Source organism: Astatotilapia calliptera, chromosome 3, assembly GCF_964374335.1.
Source record: "Astatotilapia calliptera chromosome 3, fAstCal68.1, whole genome shotgun sequence".
Lineage (NCBI taxonomy): Eukaryota > Metazoa > Chordata > Actinopteri > Cichliformes > Cichlidae > Astatotilapia > Astatotilapia calliptera.
In genome coordinates, this window is record NC_137424.1 from 65,553,333 (window position 1) to 65,572,980 (window position 19,648).

The 19,648-nt window shown below is 41.5% G+C and overlaps 1 protein-coding gene and 2 long non-coding RNA genes across 4 annotated transcripts; 1 reads left to right on the forward strand and 2 right to left on the reverse strand.

Moving 5' to 3' along the window:
- The first annotated feature begins 202 nt into the window (after positions 1–202).
- LOC145425600 (uncharacterized) lies at positions 203–1,706 on the forward strand. The gene is made up of 2 exons (XR_013906318.1): positions 203–1,189; positions 1,270–1,706. It is a non-coding gene; the product is annotated as an uncharacterized LOC145425600 (long non-coding RNA).
- Positions 1,707–3,935: 2,229 nt separating this feature from the next.
- Positions 3,936–9,050, reverse strand: LOC145425595 (low affinity immunoglobulin gamma Fc region receptor II-like). 2 transcript variants are annotated; one of them, XM_080298777.1, is made up of 6 exons: positions 7,874–9,050; positions 7,444–7,479; positions 5,948–6,208; positions 5,623–5,868; positions 5,351–5,548; positions 3,936–5,263 (listed from the first exon to the last, which is right to left on the reverse strand). In XM_080298777.1, the coding sequence occupies exons 1-6, from the start codon at positions 7,902–7,904 to the stop codon at positions 5,214–5,216; spliced, it is 822 nt and encodes a 273-aa protein (XP_080154903.1). In that variant the 5' UTR covers positions 7,905–9,050; the 3' UTR covers positions 3,936–5,213. The 2 variants fall into 2 exon arrangements, with proteins under 2 accessions (XP_080154903.1, XP_080154902.1); XM_080298776.1 differs by lacking the exons at positions 7,444–7,479; positions 7,874–9,050 and adding an exon at positions 7,072–7,411.
- A 3,011-nt stretch (positions 9,051–12,061) lies between these two features.
- LOC145425599 (uncharacterized) lies at positions 12,062–19,527 on the reverse strand. The gene is made up of 2 exons (XR_013906317.1): positions 18,898–19,527; positions 12,062–13,524 (listed from the first exon to the last, which is right to left on the reverse strand). It is a non-coding gene; the product is annotated as an uncharacterized LOC145425599 (long non-coding RNA).
- Between the last annotated feature and the right edge of the window lie 121 nt (positions 19,528–19,648).

Genomic DNA, 19,648 nt, shown 5'->3' on the forward strand with positions numbered 1-19,648 from the left:
GAACTATGACTGAGGTGAGGTAAACAGGCGACCCGACAATAGCATGCAGAAAACAAAGGGCTTAAATACATACATGAGGTGATCAGGGGAAGTGAAGACACATGGGGGAACAGCTGACTGACATAAACCTAATGACAGGACCAGGGCCCTGTTTCAGGAAGCCGGTTTAGTGGAAAAACTGAGTAAGTATACCCTGAGTTAACGAAAACTCTGGGTGTTCGGTTTCACAAAGCGAGTTCAGCTGCAGCCTGAGTGAGTCACTATGACGACACACTCCGTGAAGCTAACCTGCCCCCTAGCAGGTTTACTACAACTAACCCTGACTGTCTCCGCCCCTTTGTCGGAAACCTGACAGTAGGAAGTGTCGGACATGGCGTGCCACTTCCTTGAAGAGCCAGTAGATCGTGAAGCCCAAATTCTCCGCAGAGCTCTCCGCCGGGAGAGAGTGATCAGAGCGCGTTTGGACATTTTATCATTTCCTGATGATTTCCTGTGTGAACGTTACCGTTTCTCAGCACAATCTATAATTTATTTGAATAACATCCTCAGGCCATATATTACGCATGTGACACATCGCGGACATGCTCTCAGTTCATTACATATTATTTGTATTGCACTTCGGTTTTTTGCAAACGGGAGCTTTCTGTATAATATTGGTGACGCTGAGCACGTTTCCAAGGCTACCGTCTGTCGGGCAGTCAGGAATGTTACAGTTGCACTGAAACGTCTCCTGTACTCGTCTGTGGTGTTCCCCGGTCATAGACCCACAAGATTTATCAAAGAGGGATGCCACAAAATTGCAGGTATCAGGATGACCAAAACTTAATTTATGATGTGGTGATACTTGAACTACTACTTAAATTTTACATTTATTTTCTGGGTTCCCAGGCGTGATTGGCTGTATGGATGGTACTCACATTCCAATCATTGCTCCTTCAGTAAATGAAGGAGACTATGTGAACAGGAAGTCTTTCCACAGCATTAATGTACAGGTACATAGTTCCCTGTAGCATGTCAAACTAACAAATTATTTCATTATAGTAATGGATGCTAATTTGTGTTCTCTGCACTGTGAAGATCATATGTGATGCTGCCAACATTATCACAAATGTGGAAGCCAAGTGGCCAGGCTCTGTCCATGACTCACAAATATTCCGTGAATGTACACTGAGCACAAAATTTGGACATGGTGAGTTGAGAATACTTTAAAATATATAAAGACCAATTGCTTCAGGGACATTTGAACTGAAGTGTATCCTTCTGTCTTAGGAGAGTTCACTGGCTACTTGCTTGGTGATAGGGGGTATCCATGTTTACCCTATTTGCTTACCCCTTACCCTGACCCTGAACCGGGCCCACAGCAGTGATATAATCTGGCTAATTGCAGGACAAGAGCCAGAATTGAAATGACTATCGGAATGCTTAAGGCCCGGTTCCAGTGCCTGCAAAGACTCAGGGTCACCCCAGAAAGGGCATGTGACATTATTGTGGCATGTGTGATTCTTCACAACATTGCCACAATTAGAGGAGAACACTGTCCTTCTGAACCAAACATCAGCAGTGATCCAAACCATGAACATCCTGACCCTCCCACGGACATACAAGATGGAAGAGCAGTCAGAGACACCATATGTCACAATCATTTCCTTTGACCCATCACCTCAACATGTTGAAAGAAGAATAAACAGATTTTTTGTTCAACTGGCTTTATTGGTCGCCTGTATTTCCTGTACACAAAGTATTAAAAGATGTAAACCTCATAAAGTGTCTCTGTTGCTTCCTCCTCTGTAACAGCTGTCAATGTTTCTTCATTATTTTCCTGTAGTAAAGAAATAGACAACATTGCTGTTCTACTGTAAACTCATATAATCTGTGGAGTATTACTCACAACTGCATGTTGGTCTGGCTCAACAGGAGGCTGCACCAGATGCAGTACACCATCACCATCAACTGATAGAATATGAGGTTTATACAGGTCACTTATAACTTACAAGGGACCAAATGGCAATTAACAAACATACCAAGCACCTTACACTTCATTGTCATTATGCTCTCAAAGACAACCAAGACTGAGGGAAGGCAAAATCAGTCGGAAAATAACTTCACTACAAAATAATTCATTATGGTGAAGAGTTTATCAAATGAATGAGTAGCACTGCAAAGGTGACTGTGAAGAAAGGATGTATGCACATCATGTATTATTTTGAATTTACCCCCTATGTAGGACTCAGAGGATGTCCCCGCAGAGATGCCTTCGGCCACAGGGCGCCCACTGTTTTGGCTGAGGGCCAACTGCTCAGCCTCTGTGAGTGGTGGTGGTGGAGGACCCCCACCTGTTTTTCGGGCCTCCGCTTTTTTTCTGTTGGCTATAACGGGCCACATTTGAGCATACAGAGTAAGCAAATATGTACTTGTAATGTGCTCAGATAATTTCAATAAGTGCTTACAGAAAGAAAATTAATGTAGCCTCTAACTGCAATTGATTTACATGGGACAAACAGACCAAGCACTATGGCTCATAATACAATTACACCTTACCTGTTTGGACTATATTTTTATATTTCATTTTTACTTGCTGCCAGGCACGTTTGGGGCCTGTTGGGTTGCACCTGCGCTCACATCACATCACAAAATAAAATGTATAAAATAACAAATAAAATAACATATGATAAAATAACGTGTTAAATGGGTGGAAATCCCTCGATCAATGTTTAAATTAACACTCACGCATTGACTCTGTCGGCTATGTTTTGCCATGCATGCTTTTGCAGCTGTGGCTGTGTTACTTTTTTCCGCGGAATTTGCATGTTATCGGCATATGCTGCCATCAGAATTTCGGCCTCAAGCGCTGTGAAATACATTGACCGCGCCTTCTTTCCCTCCGTCTCCATGGTGACTCGCTTAATCTGTGCTCCGCTTATCAGGGCTTTATGTATCCTCGTCCGCGCGCTTCACTTGGGGTTAAAGCAACTCCGCGTTGACTGAACTAATTGTTATCAGCCTTTCTGAAACGGAATATTCCGAGTTGGACAGTTCGGGGTTACTCAACCGTGAGTGTCGTTTTTCACTCTGAGTTTTCCAAACCGGCTTCCTGAAACAGGGCCCAGGAGAGGAAAGCTAAATACAATGAACAAAGAACATATGACACTGTCAGAATAAAACAGGAAACACTAAACCTAGACATGACAACACAAACTTAACAAACCTAATGCGTGATGAATAATACAAGAACCCAAAACATAGAAAACCAGAGGAACAATAAACAATAACTGCCCAAACTAAAGACAGATAGGAAATGACACAAAACTAATCACATAACAAAATGAGACAAATACAAACATGAACTCAGAGCGCTGGGTCAGAGACCCAGCCTGTGACACAAATGTATTTTGTAACGTATTTGGTTAAGTTACTCAATGAGAGTAACATATTCTGAAGACTTTGGATTACTTAATATACTGTCATGCTTTTTACAACGACATGAATGTACTACTGCTGTGTGATTTATTAGTATTATTGAAGGCTACTCGCCACCCCACTAACATTGTTAGCTGCCGTTTGCTGAGGTTAGTTCATAGACCGCTTTCAGAACTGCACATGATTATTTGCAGCTAACAGGTTGTTAATCCTATCCATCAAGTCTAACAGTCTGCAGTCTATGAACTAACCTCAGCGACACTGTCGCCAAATTGCTTGCTCATAGGAGGTTATCTGATTGTTGTGGTTTTCTCTCTTTTCTCTGTATTATTGTACAGAGAACATTCATTGTACTTACAATATAAAGCACCTAAAGGCAACCTTTGTTGTGATTTGGTGCTGCATTAATCAAACTGAATTGAAAACGTAATTGTTTTTATGCCAATAAAGGGCACTGAATATAAATCCTAAAGAAAAGAGAGGTCCCAACGGTTAAGTATTCATAATAATAATAATAATAACAATAATACATTTTATTCAAAATGTGCCTTTCAAGACACCAAAGGACACTGCACAATAGGATAAAACACATAATAGAACAATGACACAATGAAGAACAATAAAATAAAAGCACAAGATAAAATGAACAAACAGTGGATTCACAGTGAATATGCAGATTTGAACAGACGGGTTCTGAGCTGAGATATAAGAACCAATGTTTCTTATATCTGGGGGTAGAGAGTTCCACAGCCTGGGAGCAGAGCAGCTGAAAGCTCTGCTTCCCATGGAGGTGAGGCGGAAAAAAGGCAGGTCAGGTGCTTAACAGGTCAGAAAGATAAGGAGGAGCAAGGTTATGAAAGGCCTTGAAGATGAGCAGAAGAAGTTTGTACACCATCCGGAGTTTCACTGGGAGCCAGTGAAATTCCTGGAGCATGGGGGTGATGTGCTGGTAGAAGGGATTTTGAACCAGTTGAAGCTTCTGGAGGGATTTTTGGAGGAGACCATGTAAGAGAGAATTACTATAGTAAATGAAGGAGGAAGGAAGAGAATGAGACTATGGACTAGAATGGACGTAGACTGGGTAGAAAGAGAAGGACGTAATCTGTTAATGTGGTGTAGATGGAAATAGGCAGAAAGGGTGAGATTGCTGATGTGAGATTTATAGGAAAGTGAACTGTCTACGATGACACCAAGGCTCTTAACCTGAGGAGAAGGGAAAACTGTGGAGTTATCGATGGTGAGTGAGAAATGATTCGCCTTCAGTAGGTTGGATTTGTGCCAATAAGGAGGATTTCAGTTTTATCCTCATTGAGCTTTAGAAAATTAGAGCTGAACCAGGATTTTGTTTTAGATAAGCATTCTGTAAGAGGAGAAGGTGGGAGGGAGCAAACAGACCTGCAGGATGTCATCAGCAAAACAGTGAAAGTGAAGATCAAATTTGCGGAAAATGGTACAAAAAAGGAGGATGTAAATTATGAAGAGAAGAGGGCCGAAGACTGAAACTTGGGCACACCAGAAGTGAGCACAATATTCATCAATTAAACACTCATGGACATAAAAAGAAGAAAACAAAACTCTCTCTCTTTGGTGAGTCACATATTGATCCTAAGAATGTATTTAAGAAATTTTACGAGTGAAAAGCAACAAAAACAACTGCTATTAATGTTTTTAAAAGGATTTATGGAAAAAGCCTGACGTTAAGACCTAACAGGGGAAGATCAGGAAGCAGACATATCTTTGTACAAAGAGTCTATGTTGACTTTTCTAAGCTGCATCTCACACTTGATGCTCAGTGGTCAGTCAAACAAGTCGTCAGGCAACTTCTGTCCAGTGCAGGTAGGTGGTGCTGTTACCAAAGAAACAAGGAGCGCCTGTTGAATAAGTTAACCCCAGATCGAGCTTTAAAAATATTCGAGGGGAATCAAAGTGTTACCTTTGGCTCTGCGTCGACATAAAGACACCATGAGGACAGTGGCAATGAAGTATGGACAGAACACCAGCAGGTGGAAAGGCAGTCTGAACTCAAGCTGGAGGGAGGGGGCATCAGGGTGTGAAGCTGATCCAGGGGTGAGGGATGTAAAAGTGGGTGGTGGGGGTGTAGATGTAGGCAGGACTGTGGTTATTGGATTACCTGTAGAGAGAATCCCACCTGTTCAGTGAATATGTGGATGAAATCAGAGCTGAAATCAGAGTGAAGCTCCTCACCTGTGACAGTGATCCAGCTGGATGGAGACTCTCCATGACCGCTGATGTCACACTTGTAGAGGCCTTCATCAGACCTGGAAACATGCTGGATGGTCATGTGACCTGTAGTCTCACTCCCAATGAAGACACCATCTTTATAGAAAGCAGCTGGGAGGTTGGAGGGAGTGGTCTTCGTTTTACAGAGCAGAGTGACGTCATCTCCCTCCATCACAGGGAGGACAGGACTCTGCAGGATCACTGATCCACCTCAACACAGAGACAAACTACAGCATTTCATCCATTTACACACAGCTTCATCAACACTAACTCCACACACTCAGCTTACCAGTGACTGTCAGGTTAACCATGTTACTGATGGCACCCTCTCTGGACTCACACCAGTAAGCTCCACTGTCCCATGGGAGCGTCATGCTGATCTTACAGGAAGAATTGGACCATCTTCCCCACGTTTCTCCACAGTGACTCTTTCCTTCAAGTGTGCTTCTCCTCAGAGTCCATCCAGCAGAGTTTTCGGCCCCCTCACAGCTCAGAGACAAAGACTTTTCTTTGAAGAACTGAGAGCTGTTTGGGTTCACAGTCAGACGAACTGAACGAAACAGGGAAAAAATACTTGGATATGAGAAACTGTCAACCTGAGCACTGATCACAAAGGTCAAGCAAGTTTCCACCGTAAATATTGAATTTTTAACAGTATGTAAGTGATCCAGTTTTGGCAATCACACTGATCCAGGTACAGACTTTTAAGGTTTATCAAATCTGGATTAGCAGGACTCTATTTGGGATTACTGGCAGTGCCGAAATTCATTCAAAATAAACAATGTTTAATTACCTGTGTTAGGTTTAAAACTAAGAGGTATTTCATTAGCAAGGCATTAATTTTTTTTTACACACAGCCATGTTTACCTTGCATACACAGTGACACAGAATCGCCTGTAGGACCACAAAAGCCACAAGTCGGAGAGAAAAAGTTGCCTGCTGCTGTTAGCTAGAAGAGCTAATAAATAACAAATGCTTCCAATTCGAAGCACCAATCTTTCCAGGCTTTTGTCTTCATGCCTTTACTCCACTGGCTGTAAACATTAAGACCATATGAACAGATTCTTATCTCAACTCTAATCTACTTGTGAGCACCCTTGAATGACTTAATTCATAACACATTTTTAAATGAATGTCTTGACTTTACCAAACAGTTAACAGTTTGTCTTTATAATTCTAATGAATAAAAACTTATTTATATAAAGAAAATATTGCATACAGTTAGCATTAGCCAATAGCTTAGCATTGACCTCTCACCCAAGTACGGTCACTTCAAAGTACGATGTTCCCGATTGAAGCTAAAGCTTTAAACAGTTCACTAATCATTAACATACTGTTGTTCCATTTGACTTCAGCCATCTTTTATATACAGTTTATAGTCCCAGACTGCACAGATAAACAAGCTCTGGTCACCTGCTGATGAATTTTCTACTCTCATGCTCCGATCACTGCCTGTTTGTCTCTGTAACAGCGTCACTTCCTCCTTTTCTGCTTTCATTATCAGTGAGGCCACCAATGGGAGCTCTTGTTAAAACCATCTCCTCCCTTTGTAGCTGTTTGTTTCCTTTCCTTTTATTTTATTTTTTTCTCTTGGTACAACACGAGTTTGACCTTTTTCATGTTTTATACCATCATGTTGCCCTGTGAAGCATCAGGGTGAAGCAGATTGTATGAAATGAGAGTTTAAGCATGTCATCAATGAGTAATAATAATCAAAACTTTTCCTTAAACCAACACCTGAATGCTTAAATTAAGTTTTTACTAACAAAGACAAAGCTCACTGACCTTGGTTTGTCGTGTAGATCAGCAGTGAGGTCAGGACTGAAGACAAATGACACTTGGGTTAGTTTTTAATTTGAGAGGTTTAACGAAGTGATCAGAGGGCAAAGTGAAAAAAAAACCACTGAAGAAAAGTCAGCAAAGGAAGGAGAAAAAGTGCTGAAAACAAGGAATTGATTCAAACGTAAAGAGAATTTAAATACAATTTCAACGTTTGTATTTGTTACGGCCCTAGCAGGATGTAACAGTATTAAAATGTATTAAAATGAAAAACATGCAAACTTCCTGTAGGAGTATCATTACGACCTTTCTGAGTAAGTCTCACAAATTAATCGTAACAAAGCCAAACATCCCTAAAAGCATTCTTCGGAGAAATGTTTTTGTTCCCTTTTGCAAGTATCTTTAACTAAACTTTGTAGAAACAGAGGGAACTTACAGAGCAGCCACAGCACAGAAACTTCCCCCATCTTCACACTTGGTAAGTTAAAAGTTTATAAGTGATCAGTTTCTATGCACACCCTCCTCTTCCTCCTCCTCTGTGACTGTGGTTTCCTCTTCACTCATCAGTACGAGGCTTTTCTATTAAATCAAAGCTCTAATATCTAATATGAAGTAAATATGAATGTGATTTTATTAACCATGAGCTCTTTGATTCCCTTTCATGGGGAGAATCAGAGAGCTTTAATGGACAATGATTGATGAGGTGATGACCTGTTATGTCAGAACATTAGGTTTTGTTTTCCTGATAGTGAGAGCAGTTCACATGAAAGGAAGTGAGATGGAGGTGGTGTTGTGCTTCTCTCTCTTTTAACCACAATCGGGTGGTTTGTAAAGGTTTTATTGGCGACTGTCAAGCCTTTCAGTCGCCGAGCAGCTGAATAGGGGAATAATGTTGACGCGCCCACTGTTTAAAACGTAAGTCAAAGTACCAGGTTAAAACTCCTTTATTTGTTATCAAATCCTTAAAATCCGTAGAAAAAACAATCAAAAACATTCTAAACTTGAACAGTCAGCAAAAGTCGACTTCCCCCATCACCCACTCATTCACAAAAATTCCCTCGGGACGTGAACAGGTCATATAGCAATCACTATTACAGACACCACGTGACCCAAAGCTATGCCTATCCACAACAGGTGTCATTAGACAAACTTCCTTATGCCCTTATGCAGTAGAGGTTTTTGATACAGGCGACATGGGCAAAAAAAAAAATTTTTAAAATTGCTGTACTCATCCTGCCCCCATGTCATGCCAGCGCATATTGGGAATGGCATAGGCACCGATCGGTTTTCTGCCGCCCATTTGCTGGGAGTAAGGGCGCCCTCCGTTTGCGAAGTGCGCCTGCTGCTTGCTGCACAGGGAGGAGAGGGCGGGGCGGCGGGGGATTCTCTGACTGGCTGAAGCAGCATCTAATAACTGTGTGTCTTTGTCCTGTTTCCCTCCCCTCACCCCCAACCAGTCACACGAAATAGCTGCCACTGAGTGTGAATCTGTCAGGTATATCTTCCTGTTAAAAGCTAGTTTTTTCTTCCCACTGTTGCCAAGTGCTTGCTCACAGGGGGTTGGGCTGGGTTGTATTATTGTTCGGTCTTTACTTTACAACATAAAGCACCTTGAGGCAACTGTTGTAGTGATTTGGCTATGCATTAATAAAATTGAAATGAATTTCAATTTATTATTTATTGATTTATTATTTATAAATCAATAAGTTATTACTACAGGTGAATACTACTAGGCTGAGCTATGGCAGAATAATGAATGAGAAATCCATAGAAGTTGAATAATAGTATAATAATTCTGTTTTCTTTTTATGGCTAAAAAAAAAAGACTTTTCTGCATCATTTCACATGGAAAGTGTTTTAGCCCTTCAAATTGAAAAAAGTGTGAAAAGTTTTTTTTTTTTATTGTGAAATACTTGCAGGAAGTCTGAAATATGAAAAAATGTTAAACTGTGAAACATCAGGAATATAGTTTCATTCTTCACACCATAAAAATGAAGGTTTATTGACATCTAGTGGTTCAAAACAAGAACTGTAGTGAACATGTGTGAGCACTGTCAATCAATTTAATAGAACAAGTATTTTCTTAAATTAGTAATTATTATTATTAGAAATCATTTTCTGTGACAGGAAGCAGGTAGGATAGGCTGAGACTCTGCACGTGTTTCATATATCACAGTAAAGCCTGTGATATTGTAAAGTGAGGGTTCATTATGTTGATCTGAATCTCTCTGAACCAGGGGTAGGGAACTCCAGGCCTCGAGAGCCAGTGTCCTGCAGGTTTTAGATGTGTCCTTGATCCATCACAGCTGTTTTAAATTTATTATTATTATTATTAGTTTATTATTAGATTTAAATGGCTAAATTAGCTCCTCAACATGTCTTGAAGTTCTCCAGAGGCCTTGTTAAGTCTAATTGTTGAATGTTGCCATTGTGTTTCTTAAATTTGTACAGTCTTAGTTTAAGCAGTAGGATCAAAGCCATCCCTTTGATCCTGACCACCTCTCCAGCCACTTTGTGCTGGGGGAGGTTTTATTGTAGATACATCCTATCTGAAAGATCTGTTTCTTTTGATGTAAACTTTCTGGGTTTATGACCCTTTGGTCAGCAGGAGGTCTGACACACACACACACACACACTCTTACAGAAGTTCACACATATACATTTACATACAGTGCCTTGTCTTTGTAACCAAAGGGAGTTGCAAGGGAAGGTGTTTTGTAAACTATTGTTTGAAGTTTGTCAATAAAAGGCAGCGAGAGGAGGCCATCATGGGGTTCTTTGTCGTGCTGGACACAGACGAGGCCTCCCTTGCGCAAGTAATGGATCGATCGACTGTCTTGTTTTCTTCATCATGAATAAGTCTCTAGAATCAGCGGGGTTTGTGGAAACACAGACCCAACATTTATTTGGTCCTTTGGAGCCGGAGCCTAACACATTGCATCCACCGAGGAGAGGGAGAGGACGCCACCGCAACGTCTGGGATGATTGACGTAAAGCCCTGGTGTTTTTGGCTTGTCACCAGGCCGGGAAGTTTGCGCCTGACCTCCCCTCGGGATGGGTGACGATTGACGGGATCCAGAGACTCTTCCCATGAACGTAAACAAACAGTGAGTACAGAAGGCCTTAGAGAGCGGCTACGTGACCCTGCGTTGACCGCAGGTACGGGAGCGCGCTAGCCGCATGAGAGAGACGCAGGCTTCTCCGCCGTGTGGGGCGTAGAGACTTCTCCGCCATTTGGGGCGTGGAGATAACCTAGGTTCGGCGTCTCCGCCGTGAAGGAGTCCGGAATCTCCGTCATTTGGGGCGTTGGAGAGTTTTCAACAGAGAGCGCTAGCTGTGCGTGCAGACGCAAGCGATAGGCCTATGTTGTGTGTGTGCGGGCCAGACGTGGTCTGCGTGAGTGTGGCTGATTGTTGTCTTGTAATGGAGAATAAAATGTGTAAGTCTGCCTTAGAAGGAGATGTAAAATTTATGGAGAAATTTTTACCAGGCAGCACGCAGTATGTAGGTTGTTGGCGTAAGAAATGTGGATTTGAAAGGACATTAGTGGAAGTTAAGTGTAAAATGCTGGTAGAAAGAATAGCTGTAAGTGTAGCAGGTAAAACAGGGAAAGCGAAGCAGAGGAAGGAATTGCAGTTAGCAGTTATACAGACCCAACAAGATATACATACATGTATATGTATGTGTATATATATATATATATATATATATATATATATATATATATATATATATATGGTTTTATGGTTTTGTATGGTTTTTTATAAGCTTTATGGTTTCATGGACAAAAGAATTTCTGTGGCTGCAATATGATGAGCTAAATAACCAGGGCTGCATATAAGTGGTCCACAGGTGCGTATTCGCTGTCAAAATAAAAAACACGCACAAGGGTTAGGGTTAAATTTAAAAACTGTACTTTTGTGTTAAAATATATATTTATAATTTTAATAAATGACAAATTAAAAAGGCATGAACATTTTTTTTTGTATCGAAAAAATATCGAACCGTGACACCAAAGTATCGAACCGAACCGAACCGTGAATTTTCTGTATCGTTGCACCCCTAATATATATATATATATACACATACATATACATATATGTATATATGTGTATATATATATACATACATACATATACATATATGGATATACATATCCACCATCAGGCCGGGGTCTTTCTGTGTGGAGTTTGCATGTTCTCCCCGTGTTTGCGTGGGTTCTCTCCGGGTACTCCGGCTTCCTCCCACCGTCCAAAGACATGCAGCTTATGGGGATAGTAGTGATGGGACGTTCTGTATCGAGGCTTCGGAGCGTGTGTCGAGTAATGGAGGGGGCGTTTCCGCGAAGCGCGTATCGAGGCTTGCTTCATTTATGGGAGGAGCTGAAAATGATGACGTCCGAAGCCTCGCTGCCACGTGACTGGTTCATGAAGCGGTTCGAACTTTGCCGCAAATAATCATTTTCCATACTGTGAAGGATATAAAAAAAAACAACAGCAATAGAATAATATTAAACACAAAGTGAACCCGTCTTCCTTCATTAAATAGGTTCTTTTAGATGTTAAGGAGGAATTGACTTAACCAGGCTGGCGGAGAATGAAGACAACCGGACACCTGCAGCAGATGGGGGAATCAGTGAACTTTTATTGAGACAGAGACAACCTCTCAACACAGCTCACATCAGGAGATTCCTCATATTTGCTGTGAGGATGGGTATATATTCTCTAAAACTTACAGGAGGGGGTTGTGAGGAAAGTGCTGCATTAGCAGAAAAACAACTCCATAAAAGGAAATCGGCCTTGGGTGTTCTAGTCTCTTCGCTTGCAGATATCTTTCGCCTGCAGGATGAGGCGATCGCTTCTTATCGCTCTCAAGGCCAAAGTCGTGAGCACACATTTTTATTACACAGTTGCACAGTAACTTTAAAGCTGAACAATATTTAAAGCTGAATAATGTTTGATCAAATTATATTTTCTTCAAATCCCCCTTTTGACCCATCTTAAATGGGTCAACACACAAAAATAAGTAACATTCAAAGGAACACAGAGACGTGTCGAAGCCTGGCTCGAAAAACTCCTCGGGTCTTATCATTTGTCTTTATCTGTCATTGCAGATGAGGAGAAAAGAGTCCAGGCACCACCCTGCCCAGGGGTCGGCTGCAAGCAGTCTCGGTTCCCGACGAAAGCAGTAACAGCTGTCCTGCACACACGGATACAACGAGTTAGTGCAACCAGGGTAGTGACACAAAATTAACAGTTCCTGTAACCCAGCAACCAAAAAACATAAGTAATGATAAAAATGTGGAGAGTACAGAGTATACTATAATAATGAGAGATATAAACGTGAAAATGTGAAAGAATAAATCAACCGTAAAATAAACTCAGAACGGTAACTGCTACGGACATTCAAAAGTGAATATGGTAAAACGTGAGGAAGGGGTGTGGAATAAAACAATTTATATCCAGTGGTGGGAGTACACATTCGCTCAGGCTTAAGTCCGGAGACCCTGAGAACATCGCTTAACCCTCACAACCCGACCAGACACAGTTCAACCAGATATATCCTTCAAGAGGAAGTGGGTGAGGGAAACAATTAATAACAAGCCTAATACAAAACACCACAGAGAAACAACCATTCTAGAAGCATTTAAACAAGAGAAAGACGATAATGTTCGTCACCCTCACGATCAGAGTTTTCATCATCCGTTGGCGAGGAGGTAACCGTGTCTCGTTTCTTTCTAAATGGATCGGGCGTGGGCAAAACTGGAGAGGAAGTGGTGGGCAAGACCCTAGGGGCTACATTTGTCAGATTGGGACTGTCAGAAGGGGGCGAAGCTTTTGAACTTGAAGGTGTCAGAAGTGTCGGGGGCCCTTCACAGATCAGGATTATGCCAATGGGAATGAGACCCAGGGCCAGGAAGCAAACAAAGACGCAACATCTTTGCCTGCCTGTCATTTCAGGGGGAAAGGGCCAAGACATGTTTACTTAGCTTGGATGTCGTCTAATAGAGGATGATGGGGCACAGAAAGGTGGTCCAGTTCCCCCCACCTCGCCAAGGGCGTGTTCTAGGAGTTAAAGAGCAACAACCTGAGAGAGAGAGAGAGAGAGAGAGAGAGAGAGAGAGAGAGAGAGAGAGAGAGAGAGAGAGAGAGAGAGAGAGCGAGAGAGAGAGCCCCTAATGGCCAGTTAGTGGGCTCTAGGTCAAACTGTCCCCAAATTTGTTATTTGTTATTATTACTTGTTTTCATGTCACTTGTCTGTTTTCTACTGCACCCCTCTCACCAAAGCAAAGCAAACATTAGCAGCACATTGACCGTAGTCAGGCATCCTCATTCCATAGGTGCTATAAAACATTTCCTGTAAATACAGTGTAATAGCATCCCCAACTCCTAACCCATAAACACCGTTTCTTCACACATCCGCCCAGAAATCCTGTAATAGAAAAACATTAAAACTGTAACCCTGTAGGGAAGAAAATGTAAATGGTAACGCTGCGCAGTTACCTCTGTAAGCAACACAAGACACAAAAATGGCATTTACAGGTTCACTCATCCTCGAATATTTTGTCATCCTTCTACTCCTGTAAAAGAAACCCACATAAATTCATCCACCCTTTTATCCTATCTAGGTGGAGGTGGTTAACCTTGAGTCATGGTCAAGTCTTGTCATCTTTTACCAGTCAGTCCGTTTGTTTTTATTCCCAGTCTTTCATCCATTCATCCGTTCTTTGCTGATAGTGAAACCTGTCGTCGCATCTAGTTTCCACACTCAGCAAAATGACGTCATCTCAAAAAGAAACAAGAACTTGAGTTTGGATTACCTCGCTGAATCCTTTTTTAAACAGGGACTCTCGTTTCTAATTGTCCCCACAAGTGTTTCCTCCAGAACCCATTTCAATGCGGAGAAACTCACTTACAACAATTTTCTCGCCGACGTGTAATGCTTGTAATTTCCGATGTGCAGATCTGCTTAAAGAAAAGATTCACAAACAAAAATCAGTAAATATAAAACAAAATAAAATGAAAAATAACAAAAACAAAATGCAGACGCCCGGGTCTTAGGACTTGTCACTGAATATTCTTCCCATCAATAAAAATACCAACCTAAACCTACACAGAGTCAAATCAACACCACCTCAACCTTTTCATATTCATAAACCTATATGTTTTGCGTTCGTGAAACAAAATTGAACCATTAAGTAAGTTGAGCTCTTGAAATGTTTTAATTCTCTTAATTCTGCCAGTTTATTTCAACACTTATTCAATGACTTTTATTCAACTGCTACTTGGTCACTCGACTTTTACCTGTTCAAATTGCCTAGGGTTCAACAAAGTCTAGATCCCCGTTATCATGAAACTTGAACGGTGTACGATGATTTACTTACAGTAATTTAGAATCATCACTCAACCTAGCTCTACTACTGGCACTGCGTGACTTTTCTCACACTGGAAACCAGAATTTAGTACAGAACTTTAATGCCTCAGGCAATCGCGTTCAAGGGCTGCCCCCCCTTCTCTTCTTCTTTGTCCGTGTGTTCCTCCTTTATTAAATCTCCATCACAATGACGTGGCGCTCTGAAATAAAACTCACACTGTTAATTCCTCGTTTTCACTCTGCACCACTGCTCAGAGTGTTTTCTTTTCTTTTTAGTGTAGAGTAAACAATTAAGTCGAGGCCTTAAGCCCCAGATATCTCGCACGGGCATCATTTTCATAACCAAACCGCTCCGGACTCTGCTCCCCAGACCACACAAATGCCCTCTGGGCTTATTATTATAGCAAATTCTGTATTTGACTTTGTTGTGTGCAGCATTGAGCCTTTGTCAGTAAAGCATTCTTCATTGCAGCAGCTAGAGCATTGTGTGTCACTTCTTAGTAAATTAAATCAACATTTTGATTTTAGTGCATGGGTATGTATCAGTTTTTACTCCCTCAACAAGTGCATAAGTGTTCATGTGTGTGTTTCCCTTCATTCTAAGTAGGCGCATGCAGAAGTGTGTGTTCGTGTGTTGGTATATGTTTGTGTTCATCACCTTCCTGTTCTGTAGTTTAGGTAAACCAGCGGCCTGACGCATGGCCTAGGGTCCTCCCCTCCTCTTTGGGTCTGTTTTCATCCGTTGTTGCAGCTGCCTGCATCTTCCTTACTTTGCTCCACGGCCTTCTGCAGCTCTGCTGTTCGGCTCTTCTCAGAGGTCAGCATCCTTCTGCTCACCGTCCCTTTTCCTCCGGGCTTAATGCGCGTCTCGTCACAGCTCTGTCAGCTGACGCAGCCTGGGAATTTCCCCCGTGTAGTGAAACGGGCTTTAGGTTTAGTGCTCTCCGTCTCTGCTGCATGAGATCACTCTTTTGCAGCACTGTTGACATCCTCAAGTTGTTGTTGTGAGTCCAGCTGCTGTGGCCTTCAGGGGTCAAAGGGTCAAAGATGGTCGCGGAGAGGGCAACGATGGTAGAGGGGAGGGTAGGAGTCCAGGTCAGCTTCGGCTCTCAGAAAAAACAAAAACAAAACAAAACAGGCGAACAGGAAAATGATGTTGTGTTGGCTGTGCTGTGTTGGCTGTGTTATCCCGAGAGGGGAGAAACAACGAGATCTCGTCTCCCCCCTTTTTTTTTTTTTTTTTTTTTTTTTTTTTTTTTTTCTCCATATAATCAACTCATAACCCCTCAAGTTGACAGGACAACACAGGTACGTGTTAAAATTCTTAAGATCCTGTTTAGAAACCTAAAAAGGAATTTCCTATCATTCAGTAGTCATTTGTCTTAAACAATCAACAAAAACATGTCCCAAGTCGACCCTTTTAACCACTAAATTTGTCGTGTCCTCACTTAATCCTCAGACCAGTGTCTTTGTCTTTTGATGTTACGTTGTTGTCCTGCAACCCAAAGCGTTTAATTGTCAGTAATGTATGAACTATATCATTTAAAAACAGGTGTATGTTAAGTGTCGCTACTTTAACCTTGCATGTACGTGCACATGTATGTAAGCTGTTTCTTCATTGCATGTATGGGTGCGTCTGTATATGGGTTACTTTAACTTTTTCTCAAACGAGGCATTTCTCTAACACGCACATGTGTCTGTTCCTCACCCTTCTCATATCTTTCTCTGGTTGTGTGTGGTTTTATTTGTTTCAGTGATTTACCAGGAACATCTTTTCCTTTTCTCCATGTCTTCCGCCAGAGGTTAACACTGGTGAGATTCAGGGACACAGCACCCAGAGCAGGTCAGCGAGAAAAACCTGCCTCAAACTACATTCTCTCTTTTTTGTTTTACCGGGAGGGGTGAGGACAACTCTGGTGTCCAGCCGTGAATTTTAGCCAAAGCTTGGCCTGTCTTCTGCTGCCGTACTCAGGCTTCCAGGTTAAGAAAAAACACCTGTATGAAGACACTAAACATACATTTAGTATTTGTATAAACATAACTGCCTAAATCATTGAACTCTTGAGGAGGGTGTATTTCAGAATCAGAATCAAAATCAAAAACTTTATTGTCATTGTCATGAGACCGACGACATTAAGAATGGTCCCTGATCATTGCATCATCCCTAGTAATATCAAATATAAAAAAACAATAAAATTCAATCAATAAAATAGATAGAATACTTAAAATACTAAGTATTCCCACCGTCATGCTTCAGACCGTGCATAGATTAACACAAGAGTGGCATGGTGGACATTTTTGTAGTATTCAGATGTGTTATTGCAGTTGGATAACAGCTGTGTTTGAGTCTATTAGTCCTTGCTCTGATTGCCCTGTACCGTCTGCCTTAGGGCAACAGTTCGAACAGGGAGTGGCCAGGATGTGAGGTGTCTTTTATGATGTTTTGGGCCTTTTTAAAACAGTGGGCGTTGTTTGACTCTTTACTAACTTTAAAACCCCACCATAACAATTTCTCACTGACAAACTTCTATGCATCCATTTAAACATGCGAAGCCAGCACAAAATCACACACATACCCCTACAGCAAAGCTTTAACATAACCACAATGCAACTCCTCCCTTAAACGGGAGAAATCACCCTGAATCAACCAACTCTATATAAAACGTCAAACAAAGATAAACCACAAACATTTCTACACTTCTGTGTCTTCCACGCAGCACAATAGGCAGAAAAACACCGATTACTCACAGTCTACAACAAAAGAAAAACCTGCTCTTTTCACAACTCTCACAGCTAAAGTCAAAACTCTTACCCAGTGCCTCTGAAATAATAAAAAAATCACCAAATACTCGATTACTCTTTTCACTCGCTCCCTCTCACTCCCTTCTTCCTCATACAGCATACACGCTCGCTCCCGCGGACCCGCTCGGCCCCGCGGGCTCACTCGGCCCCCACCTTTTTCCTCTCACAGAGACAGAGAGAGACCCTTTTCCTTTTTTTTTTATTTCTCCAGCACACATACACACACAGAATCCCAACTGAGAGAAAGAGGGAGAGAAGAGAAAAGAGTTGTAGAGAGGAAGTTTTTTAGCAGGAGTTTCAGATCTAACAGATTTATACAACTTATTTACACACACCGGTAATTTATGTTCTATTTATTGATTTTAAAGGAGAATTTGGGCCAGCTGGGTTTCTGCCTCTGTTAGGCACTAACAGCTGGGGCGCTGCTTTAAAGGTGAGTCAGCACTGAAATATCCCTTCAGGTGTTACCAGGCTTCTACCAAACCGGAGTCTGGCGGGTAACCTTGCCTAGAGCTTCCTGATAGGGGTGCTAGTTGGTTGTCACCTTGTTCACACGTCTCATTCACACTTCATACATTACCTGCAGTCACTCATTACCCTCCTTATGTATGTAATAAATGTGTAAAAAAATTCTATGTGTGGTGTATTATTTTAACCAAAAGAGGAACCTAGTTCCTTTAATTGTGTAATCTGTGAACAACGGAGAACCAAACTGTCCTGCCCAGTGTTCCACAGCAAGCATTCAGCGTGTATTTATGTGTGTCCAATATCAAACAGAACATCAAAACATTTAAAACACTAAAATCATCGGGGTTTTAAGAAGAGATCCGTTTTCTCCTATTGATCAAAGGGACCCCTCCTTTGGACTCCAACCAGTACTTCTCCTTTTTAAGTTTTAGAGGATCTTTTCTAATAAAGTCCTCTGGGCCTTCCTAACCCTTCTGTAGTTTAGAGAATATTACTAAAAAATATTCTCAAGGCCTTTAACCTTTTAATTTGTTTAGAAAGGCGTTACTAATAAACCCTTTCAAGGTCCCAGACCTGCACTGAGGTATGTATCCGACACCGGAGAGCAACCCGTCGGCTGCAACCGTGGTCAGACCTCAGTTCACTCTTATCTTTATTCACTTATTCACTTATTTCTTATTCACTTATCTCTTATTCACTTGTCTGATTCTCAACAAGCCTTAAGTAAGCCAGACAATTTTGGTTATGAATTACTAGGAGTTTGGACACTAAGTATTTTATAATGTTCAATATAGCAGAAATAAAAGGTCTGCTTACCTTGTTTTTGTGTGCACACAGCTTTTGTCCAAACTCCGTTCACTCAGACCACGGCCGATTTCCTCCCATCCGTTCCAGTTGCCCTGGAGCGGATCCTGTTCGTGACGCCAATTGAAGGATATAAAAAAAAACAACAGCAATAGAATAATATTAAACACAAAGTGAACCCGTCTTCCTTCATTAAATAGGTTCTTTTAGATGTTAAGGAGGAATTGACTTAACCAGGCTGGCGGAGAATGAAGACAACCGGACACCTGCAGCAGATGGGGGAATCAGTGAACTTTTATTGAGACAGAGACAACCTCTCAACACAGCTCACATCAGGAGATTCCTCATATTTGCTGTGAGGATGGGTATATATTCTCTAAAACTTACAGGAGGGGGTTGTGAGGAAAGTGCTGCATTAGCAGAAAAACAACTCCATAAAAGGAAATCGGCCTTGGGTGTTCTAGTCTCTTCGCTTGCAGATATCTTTCGCCTGCAGGATGAGGCGATCGCTTCTTATCGCTCTCAAGGCCAAAGTCGTGAGCACACATTTTTATTACACAGTTGCACAGTAACTTTAAAGCTGAACAATATTTAAAGCTGAATAATGTTTGATCAAATTATATTTTCTTCAACTGCCAGCATAAATATACACAGTATACTGCCATCACTACAATATACATGTTTTACACACTCCTTTTGTTGTTGACATTTACAGGCTGTGTGCAAAATGCCACACTCTTCAAATTCATGCCAGCTATTATTT

Bases quoted from the DNA above. Each gene is read 5' to 3' on its own strand.
- LOC145425595 (XM_080298776.1), bottom strand. From the start codon at position 7,156: ATGAAAGCAGAAAAGGAGGAAGTGACGCTGTTACAGAGACAAACAGGC. The intron at 6,209-7,071 runs GTGACCAGAGCT...TGTTTCGTTCAG, and splicing joins AGTAGAAAATTCATCAGCAG to TTCGTCTGACTGTGAACCCA. The intron at 5,264-5,350 runs GTAACACTTTGA...CTTTGGTAACAG, and splicing joins ATGTCGACGCAGAGCCAAAG to CACCACCTACCTGCACTGGA.